Raw genomic sequence first — 12,530 nt, forward strand, 5'->3', positions numbered from 1 at the left:
CAGTATCATTTATCAGTAATATTTCCTGCAGGGTTTATAAAATTGCATTGAATATGTCTGTCATCACATTGACCTTTCTATTTTTACAGGTTGAGTTCATTCTATACACAATGCATGAATGTGCTTGGTTAGAGTTGATGTTCCATTCTAGAAGGTTTTAAGCTTCACTGGTGAGAGTGTCCAGATGATACATGCTGAGGGGAGATGAGAACATAGCAGGTTAATTGCATGCACGCTTACGATACACATATTAATCTACTAGCAGGTCTGAGCGAAGGCCTAAGCGTCTTCTGCTTCAGTTTGAGACTGGCTGCAAAGTACTCTACTTAGTGATTAATGACGAGGGTCCATTATTAGCTTTCAGAGATGCTGAGACCTGAAGTTATTACCCTAAAAGGCAAGTAATGTAGAAAAGGGAAGTTATATGTCGGTTTATGGTTATTAGAAGTGTACGTGATGTACCCTTGTCTGCACGGGTTGAACTTTTGCCCGTCTGTCACCATGTATTTTTGAACTGTATTGACGTAGGTGTGATATTTTATCCTATAAAACCAGAACCCATTGTATTTTTGTCAGAGCAAAACAATTCGTATGCTGACGGTTGGTTGTTCTCCTGTGATAATAAAACTCATCGTTTGATTGCACTTTTCCGGAGCCTCCGTCGTTTGTTGTCTGGTCTGAAGTTGATCGATCTCGCAAAAGCAGGCGGCCCTTTAAAGGGCTGTACAGCAAAAGCCTGCGACCCTTTCTATGGCTGTACAGTAAATGCGTACAGCCCTCTCAATCAAACATGTTATGATAAGCTCACAGAGGGGGGTGAACTCACCCTCCCCATTGATGTGGAGGCGGGTAGTGGAAAAGTATAAATGTAGCTCTATTAAGAGGAAATGCTTCAGAGATTCCTTGGAGCATACTCTGCCAGGCCTAGAGTGTGACATGGGTGATCTCCATATGCATATGCTTTGCTAAATAATGGGTTGAAGTTGAACTTTACTGTCTGTGAATGACTATTTGCCAACAAAGAATCGGGTGAAGCCAGCGTGCTTTGAAAGTTTGCATCGCACATGTTTTGGAGTCAATTGTGTTTATTTTTTACAGCTGAGTAACAAAAGGATCAGAGAAATCGAGAGAGGATCTTGACACAAGGAAACCGAATCATTTTCTCCATCATTTTTACATTCTTCATCTGCTGGTTGCCCTTCCATGTTTGCAATTTTATAGAATTGAAGGCTATGACTCACCCAGATCTTCATGGCATTGTTAAAATTCATGGTCCTCTAACTGTGAGTCACACTATGTAAATCATACTATGCACAAACCACAAAAGCATCTGTTAAAAATTAAAATTAAAAGCAAAAAGGAAAAATTAATTCGTAAAAAAACATTGAGCACATTAATACATTAACATTAATGGTAGACCAATAAATGAGGAAATGCAGGAACCCTCAGCTGGGTCTAGGTATCTGCCTGCACACATTTTGGGTACATGTCTTTCTCACCTCGGGACTGGTTGTTTCTACATTAAATTAAATTATTTTGTTGCAGAAGTTGAAATGTTTATGCACTATTATTAGTAGTAGTAGTATCTGGGAGATGCTTTTCTGCCAGATCGATATATTATATTATAGAGGGTGTCATGGCTATTGGATGGATTCACGCGCAGAGTTCTTTGCAAACAAAAGAAGACAATTTATTTACAACAGGGAACAACTCAGTGCTATATATATGTACAGTGAGTTGGGAGGGGGGTCCAGGGCTCAAGGGAGAAGGGATAATCCACACACACTCACTCCTCTTCAGCCGCACACTCTCCAAAACTCCACTCATGCCGCCACACACAGAAAGGGTCCATAATCTGCTCCAGGAGGAGGGTATCTACACACAGAATTCACAGGGAGATTGATTGATTGATTGATTGAATCTTTATTTTGAACATGTTGAAAAAGTACAACAAAATAGAATTAAAAGAGACAAATGAACAAAGCAAAACAAAAGGCAAACGAGCAACCACAACTCCAAATAACTTTCATGTTCAAAAAGGAGCAGGAAGAAGCATAAGCCTTTTTAATCCCACCCCTTTTCCACTATCTAGTATCAATAGACTACAGAAATACCTCCTTGCAATTACATTATATGTCATGTGTATTTTTTTTCTCATTTTTTTTTAAATATATATACATATATGTTTCTATCTATCCATACATACGTATTTACACATACGCACATATACACATTTTCAATAACCCCATTAACACCTCAAGGATACACAACCTACAAATATATATATATACCCATACCAACATACCCGTGCACCCGCACACACATGAAAATATTAGACAAGAACACCCTATCAAATCTCTACCTTTTCCCTGTACCCTGTAAAAACCATATCCTTAAACCGCTTTTTAAACTGCGCCATGCTCGGACATTGCTTCATATCTTTACTTAGTCTGTTCCACAGCTTCACTCCACACACAGAGATGCAAAAACTTTTTAATGTTGTACGGATACGAGGATGTTTTAAATTTAATTCCCCCCTCAAATTGTATTCCCGTTCCCTTTTAGAAAACATTTTTAGAATATTGTCAGGAAGCAGGTTATTTATTGCTTTATATATAATTCGTGCTGTGAGAAAATGAACCAGATCTGTGAATTTTAGAATTTTTGATTTTAAGAATAGTGGATTTGTATGATCTCTGTAACCAGTTTTATGGATTATCCTTATGGTCCTTTTTTGCAATATAAAGATTGATGATAGCGAACATTTGTAAGTATTGCCCCAAACCTCTGCACAGTAATTCAAATACGGTGCAATCAGGGAACAATAGAGAATGTGGAGTGATTTGTGCAGAATGTGTTTTACTTTACTTACGATTGAGACACTTCTTGAAATTTTGTTATGTATATGATTTATATGAGATCCTTAGATGAAGCCGAGAGCACGAACTCAGGAGATTCAACGTTCCAGCGGTGAGCTGCTCTGTGCCACTGCCTTAAATAGCAGCTGGGGAACTCAGCCAGAGCAGCAGGTGGTGACAATCACAGGTGCGTGGGCCAAGAGCAAGAACCTGTAACGAGCTCCGCCCAGGCAGAGAGAAGGAGAAAAACAACAAAACCTGTAGCCAGTGTGAACCAGCCAAAGAGATAGAGGGACCATGACAGAGGATACTAACACATGGTATGAAAGATTTCCCCTATCTGTCCTTTAACGAAGGGGCTTTACTGTCTGTCTGTAGAGGTGAGGGTGATGGTCAGGGTTATGCACATTGGATAACAATTTGTTCTCTTTGTGGTATTTTCTTAACTTTAAACAATGAACAATGAACAGAGTGTTATTCTTTTTTTTTTTATAAAGGAACCAAAAATGGTATTTTCCTCTTTTTGATAACACAAAATGTATCAGAATCATCCTGGGAACTTTAACCGTTTATGTTAAAACAGAACATAAACAGTTCCCTCGGCTCCATGATATCTTCTTCACTCACACCATCAGATATTTGAGGCTGCTCAACTCCCCTCATGCATTCTTCTCTGTCCATTTCAATAAACTTTTTTAGGTAAAATTACTAAACATTACTGAAATCTTACCAAATCAAAGTTAAGGTTCTCAAACTGAAGCTCCAATTTTGAGTTTTACCAGCATAATTATAATATCTAATAACTTAACCACCTTTTGCACCATAAAATGTGGAAGCTGTAAATCTTGTCATTTTGAAAATCTAATCTGTGTGCTCTGCCCAGCCCCCACAAATATGGCATCTAGTGATGGGTCAGTCGCAAACCAAACGACTCTTAGAGCCGGCTCTTTGAAGTGAATGATGGGAGCTGGCTCCTCATTGGGAGCCGTGTTTTTGTTTTTTGTTTTTCTTTCTCTCACCCTCTCTCACACACCTTTTTTCGCATCACGCCGGACGTGATTGGTCAATATGTGTTTGTGCCTTGTGTTTTTGCTGATCACAGGAGGAAGGGGCGGTAGTTACACTCGCAGCAGCAGTAGCACACGAACAGAGCAGGAGGGAGTGAGAGAAAGAGAGCCGGGGCAACAACAAGAGACAACATCGACACATTAGAAAGATATAATAAAGAAAATGAATGACACCAAGAAAGAAGCAAAATCTGGAACCATTTAAATTTTATTGACAATACAAAGGCAGAGTGTCTGCAGAGAGTCTGCAAGAAAAGAGTGTCATGTAGAGCCGGCTCTACAAACAACCAGCAGCACAGGCACCTGAGAACTGTCCACCCATCAGTGCAATGGAAAGATAAAACACAGTCAGTTGAGCGTGATATTATTGAAGGTGCCAGTGTGTCTACTGCAAATGTTGTTGTTGGTGCTGCTGCTGCTGCAGTATACAACCACCTAAACCAACCCAGAGCTCTATGAGACAGTTTTTGCAAAGTTGAATTATAAATAGTTGTTATACATATATATATATATATATATATATATATATATATATATATATATATATATATAATTTTTTTTGTGTGGAGTGAATAAATAAAACCATTGTGGCGGAGGTGTGGTCTCGGTTCTGCTGCAGTTTGTGTTGCCATAAATAAAAGGGCTGCTGCCCAAACATAACGCCAGTGTGTGTGTGTGTGTGTTCCGGGGTCCTGTGTCACAAGCATATTTATATATTAAACATATATAAATAAAAAGTCATTCATTTTGTGCATAATTTTATATTGTTGTTGATAATATATTAATTAAAGCAACAAAACAACCTGAAGAGCTGCTTGGGAGCCGAAAGAGCCGGTTCTTTTTAGTGAGCCAAGCTTAAAGAGCCGGTTTTCTAAAAAGAGCTGGAATTCCCATCACTAGTGGCATCAATAGATTTTAATTGATAGCTCAGGATGGCCTCTTACAGGATATTACAGTAGGACTTATATGAATTACAAGAATGGTGCTTTATGTAAAGGTCTCACACTCATGTTCCTGGCAAAAATTAATTGCCGAGTCTTTGAAGAATATGGGAACCCAGGGACTCATATTTGTCCACCACAGCAATCCACCTCAACATCCTGTCCCTGAACAGACACAGGTCACGTAGCCATCCTTTCCCTTAAGAAGTCAATCACCATCTAAGGTGTTATTCAGTTTCAGTAGCAGTTATTGCACTGATGGTCTGATGTGTTGCTGTTTTTACTGACATTTCCTGTAGCTTCATGTTGTTGAGTCCTTTTAAAAGCACAGAAATTACAGAAGCTGATCCTTACAAGGCAGTTGTAAGCTCACTGCAGCATAGATGATCCACTCCCAGAATTAGGCTGTATGCAAATTGCACAGAAGTCTCTCTAGTGCATTCGTCACATGTGATATGGGGGCAACTGGATTATAGTCATTCAGTTCTGATGGTGTTGGATTATTCAGTACAGAACAAGGCAGCATGTTTTCCATATCTTCTCCTGAATTTCTGTTTTTGTATTTTGGTTCTGTATTCCTTATTTAGTCTTCTAGTTATGAAATTATATTTACATTCCCAGGCTTAGGACGATGCTATGTTCTGTGCCTCTAGTTTCCTGTTTGCTTTTTCTGTGGGGTTTATTTATCCCCTTTTGTATTCCCTTTCTATGCCTCCTGTCTTGCCTTGGTGCCATCCCTTCTGTGTGTCTGTCAAGCTCTGGTGTCTTTGTCTTTATAAAAGCCGCTGCAACACATGCAGGAAGGATTAGTTTAGAGCACAGCTAATGAATATTTTAACAAAGAAACCAAAACACCTTTACATGTTTCTCATCCCAGCATCAATGAGTACTTCCGTATAGCATTGATATTTTACTGGATTGTAGGGCTGTGCGATATGACCAAAATCTCATATCCCGATATAAGAATTCTATTGTCCCAATAACGATCTAAATCACAAAAATGTAACATTTTCTGTAAATTCTGTGAATCTCGACTGCGCGTCATGTAGCTGGAGTTGAGTGTTTTAACCGATGTATGAAACCATACATTTTTAGACATAAGTTGTAACAGCCACCGTTTTCTTTGTGAGTATTTATTACACGGCGTGCTGCGGGGAAAAGCCTGTTCTAAAGTTTGAGTCTAAGGTTTATTTTTTAGCACCTGGCGGCTCTTTTTTAATTCTCATCCGTAAATAATCTGCTCTGTCACGTGATTCCGTTTATTTTGAAAAGTCTCAACAGGATCTTGAACTTTATTGTGAAAGGTTTATGTGGAACATAAACAAGCGGACACGCGATGGTGTTACCGTCGTTGTTGCTAACCACAACGCATAAAAACAGGAGCTTGTCCTTCCTTAGTGTGGTTATATTAAATATAAGAGAAAGAGAGAACTTTAAGAAATTATTATAGCCACTACAGTGACCATCAAAACAATGAAAAAATTGTGCCGTAAACAGTTTATTTTGCGATACCATGAAACAAACGATAGTGTAAAATGAAATGATAGACGTTTTTATATCGTCATCCGATATATATCCTTATATCGAACACCCCCACTGGATTGTACTACTTTTACTGACAATTAATAATAGTCTGCAAAACAGCTACTGCACTGCTGTTGGGTTAATCTGTGAAACATATACTCAGACAGCTAGTGAGTGTTTGATAGGTCAAAGAGTTGTAAAAGTGTATGAGGAAGTTTAAAATTTAGCATAATATAGCAGAAAAAAATACACTTAACCACAAGCAATTACTCTTATACAATGAAATATGCAAAATACAAATACAACACACTGCAATAAATACTAATCTAGTAAGACGTGTAACCTTTTAAAAGTAATCAAAAAATATTCATTTAGGTTCACCAAATGTCATGCACTCCTCTGTTGCTTCATCAGTGTATATTGAGGCATTTCTGTTATTTTGTCTATTCATCTCTCTGTGTGAGTATTGCCTCATCTGCAGCAACTCAGAGGGAGGAGTAATCGAAGATAGAGAGCAAGTATAAGCAGCAACAGATAGAGATCAATTTAGAATAACGTCTGTCAGCTAAAAGAAACATGAGTGGGGGTAAGATGATTTACTTTAAATATAAAATGTATTAGCATTGAATGCTGATATGAATTCCTGCTAAAGTTATTTAGATGAGCATGCATGCCTGTTATCATTTCTGATTACAACATAAATTAAGTTAAACAAATTCAAAATTTCAGCTTGCATAAAGTACTTGACATAATCTAGTAGCATATTGGAAGTAAGGGTTGCATAGTGGATATATATATATATATATACACACACACACACACACACACACACACACACACTCACTACCGATCAAAAGTTGTAGAACACCCCAATTTTTCCAGTTATTTATTGCGGTTCAGTTCAGATCAAGCTTGAAGTGGTACATAGCTAAATGGTTGACTGCCATGGGTTAAAAAAAGGTAAGGTTACCTAAAACTGAGAAGTAATGTATATTTTAAAATTACACAAAAAGACCTGTTTCAGCAAACACAAAATGAGTTAACAATTTAAAGCTGTTCTGCAGGAATGGAGGTTGTCATGCCTTGAAAGCTGGTACTACTAATTCCTACAGGTGTTCCAACTTTTTTGGAGTACTTACAACCCCCTTTGTCTGCATAAAAGCAGTGTTGGAACACACTGTGGTACCATAACCTCGTGAGCATCAGTTGAACAATATTGTACTGCAGAAAGTAGTGTGTTGCTACAAAAATTGTGGAAAAAAAGGCAATTAGCAACGGAAGAGTGACTGACCCTTGTAACACTTAAAAATGTAGGTCTTTCCTACAAAGAAATTGCAAAGAAAGTCTAGGTGTCAGTGAGTACTTTTTCTTTCACCATCAAAAGGCACTCAGAAACTGGGGAAACTCTGACAGGAAGAGGTTTGGCACAGAGAGTTAACAGCTTGCGTGATAGACAGCTCACACAGCAACAGCTTTAAGCACAGCTTAATATTAGTCTCAGTTTTAACTTTAAGGAGAATACTTCCAGCTGCAGATTTGACAGGATGAGTTGCAGCAAGAAAGCCATTGCAAAGATGTCAGAATAAGACAAAGAGGCTTGGCCATGAAACACTACCACTGGACTACTGAATACTGGAAGAAGGTATTATGGACTGATGAATCAAAATTCGAAATCTTTATTCATCACGCAGGATCTTTGTACGCCGTCAAGAAGGCGAAGTGGTGGTTCCACAGTGTGTGGCATTAATGTCAAACATGGAGGAGGAAGTGTGAAGGTCTGGGTGTTTTGCTGGATTGAGGGTCAGTGACTTGTACAGAGTGAGAGGCACCCTGAACAAAAATGGCTACCACAACATTCTCCATCACCATGCAATACCCTCTGGTATGTGCCTAGTTGGTCAGGGGTTCATCCTAGATAATGACCCAAAACATAAGTCCAAACTAACTACCTCAGGAAAAAAGAACAAGATGGTAAGCTTGGAAACATGGAGTCGCCAGCACAGTCTCCAGACCATCGAGCCGGTTTGGGATGAACTGGACAGAACAGTGAAAGCAAACTAACCTACAAGTGCCACATGTTTATGGGAAATTCTTTAACAGATATGGGAAGAACTTTCTGAAGAATATTTGATTTCTATTGTAGAAAGAATGCCACGGGTGTGTTCAGCTGTTATATTTGCCAAAGGTGGCTGCTTTGATGAGTCAAAGGTTTAGAAAACATTTTGGTCTATAAATTGATTCCATTATCTGTTTGTTTGTTTTTAACTCCAATAGCTTATTTGTACTATGCTTTCATTTCAGAATGCAATTAGAAATTAAAGTGCATAATTTTTAATAAAAAACTGAAAAAATTGGAGTGTTCTAAAACTTTTGAAGGTATCTATCTATATATATATATATATATATATATATATATATATATATATATATATATATATATCGCTATATATATAGCGATATATATACAGTGGGGCAAAAAAGTATTTAGTCAGCCACCGATTGTGCAAGTTGCCCCACCTAAAATGATGACAGAGGTCAGTAATTTGCACCAGAGGTACACTTCAACTGTGAGAGACAGAATGTGAAAAAAAAATCCATGAATCCACATGGTAGGATTTGTAAAGAATTTATTCGTAAATCAGGGTGGAAAATAAGTATTTGGTCAATAACAAAAATACAACTCAATACTTTGTAACATAACCTTTGTTGGCAATAACAGAGGTCAAACGTTTACTATAGGTCTTTACCAGGTTTGCACACACAGTAGCTGGTATTTTGGCCCATTCCCCCATGCAGATCTTCTCGAGAGCAGTGATGTTTTGGGGCTGTCGCCGAGCAACACGGACTTTCAACTCCCGCCACAGATTTTCTATGGGGTTGAGGTCTGGAGACTGGCTAGGCCACTCCAGGACTTTCAAATGCTTCTTACGGAGCCACTCCTTTGTTGCCCGGGCGGTGTGTTTTGGATCATTGTCATGTTGGAAGACCCAGCCTCGTTTCATCTTCAAAGTTCTCACTGATGGAAGGAGGTTTTGGCTCAAAATCTCACGATACATGGCCCCATTCATTCTGTCCTTAACACGGATCAGTCGTCCTGTCCCCTTGGCAGAAAAACAGCCCCATAGCATGATGTTTCCACCCCCATGCTTCACAGTAGGTATGGTGTTCTTGGGATGCAACTCAGTATTCTTCTTCCTCCACACACGACGAGTTGAGTTTATACCAAAAAGTTCTACTTTGGTTTCATCTGACCACATGACATTCTCCCAATCCTCTGCTGTATCATCCATGTGCTCTCTGGCAAACTTCAGACGGGCCTGGACATGCACTGGCTTCAGCAGCGGAACACGTCTGGCACTGCGGGATTTGATTCCCTGCCGTTGTAGTGTGTTACTGATGGTGACCTTTGTTACTTTGGTCCCAGCTCTCTGCAGGTCATTCACCAGGTCCCCCCGTGTGGTTCTGGGATCTTTGCTCACTGTTCTCATGATCATTTTGACCCCACGGGATGAGATCTTGCGTGGAGCCCCAGATCGAGGGAGATTATCAGTGGTCTTGTATGTCTTCCATTTTCTGATGATTGCTCCCACAGTTGATTTTTTCACACCAAGCTGCTTGCCTATTGTAGATTCACTCTTCCCAGTCTGGTGCAGGTCTACAATACTTTTCCTGGTGTCCTTCGAAAGCTCTTTGGTCTTGGCCATGGCGGAGTTTGGAGTCTGACTGTTTGGGGCTGTGGACAGGTGTCTTTTATACAGATGATGAGTTCAAACAGGTGCCATTCATACAGGTAACGAGTGGGGGACAGAAAAGCTTCTTACAGAAGACGTTACAGGTCTGTGAGAGCCAGAGATTTTCCTTGTTTGAGGTGACCAAATACTTATTTTCCACCCTAATTTACGAATAAATTCTTTACAAATCCTACCATGTGAATTCATGGATTTTTTTTTCACATTCTGTCTCTCACAGTTGAAGTGTACCTCTGGTGCAAATTACTGACCTCTGTCATCATTTTAAGTGGGGGAACTTGCACAATCGGTGGCTGACTAAATACTTTTTTGCCCCACTGTATAGTGCACGTAATCAAATATTATTTTTTGTTCTTTTGCCCTATTTTTCTGTGTATGATGTATAATGTGTTAAATAATAATCTTTCTTAAAATACTTTCCTTCTTGTTTTCAGGTAACATCAGTTTCAATGCAACTCAGTCACCTGAACAAGATGCAGCTTCCAGACACATACAAACAGCCTCTATTGTCATCTACTGTATGATAGTTATAGCTGGAACTTTGGGCAATGCTCTGGTTATCTATGTGACGGGCTTCAAAATGAAGAAAACAGTTGACTCAGTTTGGTTTCTCAACCTGGCCATAGCTGACTTCCTCTTCACAGGCTTCCTGATTTTCTCGATCATTTCTCTCTCTCAGAGTCACCAGTGGCCTTTTGGACAATTCATGTGCAAGCTCAACAGTTTTTTGAGTTTAGTCAACATGTTTGCCAGTGTCTTCATTTTAACAGCCATGAGTTTGGATCGTTGTTTGTCCATCTGGGTGGTGGTGTGGGCACACAACAAGCGCACAGTCTGCAAAGCTCGGCTCATATGTGTTGGTATCTGGGTGATTGCTGCGGTCTGCAGCACTCCTTATGCAACTTTTCGCACTGTTGTGGAATACAATGGGGTATATTACTGTGGTTATTCTATGACACATGAACAGCAATGGAGTCTCCACATTTTTCGCTTTCTTATGGGCTTTGTGATCCCATTCCTGGTCATATTTGTGTCTTATGTGGCCATAGGCATACGTGCAATGCGCATGTCAAGAACAAGGAGACGCAGATCTCGCCGAATCATTTTCTCAATCATTTTTGCATTCTTCATCTGTTGGTTGCCCTTCCATGTTTGCAATTTTATAGAATTAAAGGCTGTGACTAACCCTAAAACCTTGCCCATTGTTAGAATCGTGGGTTCTCTGACTTTGAGTCTGGCTTTTCTGAACAGCTGCTTGAACCCCATCCTTTATGTTTTCATGTGTGAAGAATTCATGAAGAAGCTTCAGCAGTCTGTATGTTTTGTACTCGAAAGTGCTCTGGCAGAGGACCATTTATCGTTTATGTCCACTCGCTCTGTGTCATCAACCTTTTCAAGGATTTCCCAAAAGTCAGAAGCTGCTGCAACTTTGGAGAAGATCGACCCAGCTGCTTTTGAATCCTGCACAGAAAGCAAAGTAGTCATCACTGAGGAGACACCAAACCCCGAATAAAAACTTACCGTTGGCAATGTAAATTTGAATTAATTTTTTAATGTAAAATTTAATCTCAGGATGATTCAGATTGTAAATTTGTGCAAAAAAATCTAAAATGTTTTGTTGTTTTGTTTTTGTGACCCCTACTGTTTTCTTTAGATTTTTCTAACTATTCCAGGGGAAATCTCACTATGCTCCATGCAGTAGTAAGAAAACTAAACTAGCCAATATAATAGAAAACCTATGAAGCTTTGAATTGTGGTATTTAATTTGTTAAAAATGAATTATGTAATCCATACAGTCATATTAACATTTTTGATTGAAGAACAGCTTTATATTTGTGTATATGAGTTTCTAATGCTCTAGATTATTTCATGTTTTTTAATATCAGCATCCACTGAACGGGGTATTAATTATGCACATAATTAACCAGAATAATTGTCTCATTTCTTTAAAAATTCGTAATAAACCATACCTTACAGATTTTATATTGTTATCAATCTCAAAACCCACAGTAGCCATTTGTTGTCTTATCTCTGTGTTCTGTAGCAATTTAAAATTAAATGGTCCAAAGTCGTCTTCATCACAGTGTAGCAGAGGTGGGACCAAGTCACTGTTTTGCAAGTCTCAAGTAAGTCTCAAGTCTTTATCCTCAAGTCACAAGTCAAGTCTCAAGTAATGTCAGGCAAGTCAGAGTCGAGTCTTAAGTCACTGGTGTAAAAGTCAGAGTAAAGTCACAAGTCTGAAACTTTGAATTTCAAGTCCTTTAGAGTCCTAAAAAAAACAAAAAAAGAATGTTGCAGTTATATGCTAAATGTAAATATTAGAACATGTAATTTTTAAATCTGTATTTTTCTCAACACATGACGAAATAGTGAACTTGGAAAATATACACA

At 38.8% G+C, this 12,530-nt stretch overlaps 1 protein-coding gene across 1 annotated transcript; it reads left to right on the forward strand.

The window, feature by feature from the left end:
• Positions 1-8,375: 8,375 nt before the first annotated feature.
• On the forward strand, positions 8,376-12,276 carry LOC146658908 (chemerin-like receptor 1). The gene is made up of 2 exons (XM_085424180.1): positions 8,376-8,412; positions 10,574-12,276. Exons 1-2 carry the CDS (start codon positions 8,376-8,378, stop codon positions 11,650-11,652), a joined length of 1,116 nt encoding a protein of 371 aa, XP_085280306.1. The 3' UTR covers positions 11,653-12,276.
• The last annotated feature ends 254 nt before the right edge of the window (positions 12,277-12,530 follow it).

This window comes from Rhamphochromis longiceps, linkage group LG11, assembly GCF_057381845.1.
Source record: "Rhamphochromis longiceps isolate RC_006_pf linkage group LG11, R_longiceps_female_GT1.1, whole genome shotgun sequence".
Classification (NCBI taxonomy): Eukaryota; Metazoa; Chordata; class Actinopteri; order Cichliformes; family Cichlidae; genus Rhamphochromis; species Rhamphochromis longiceps.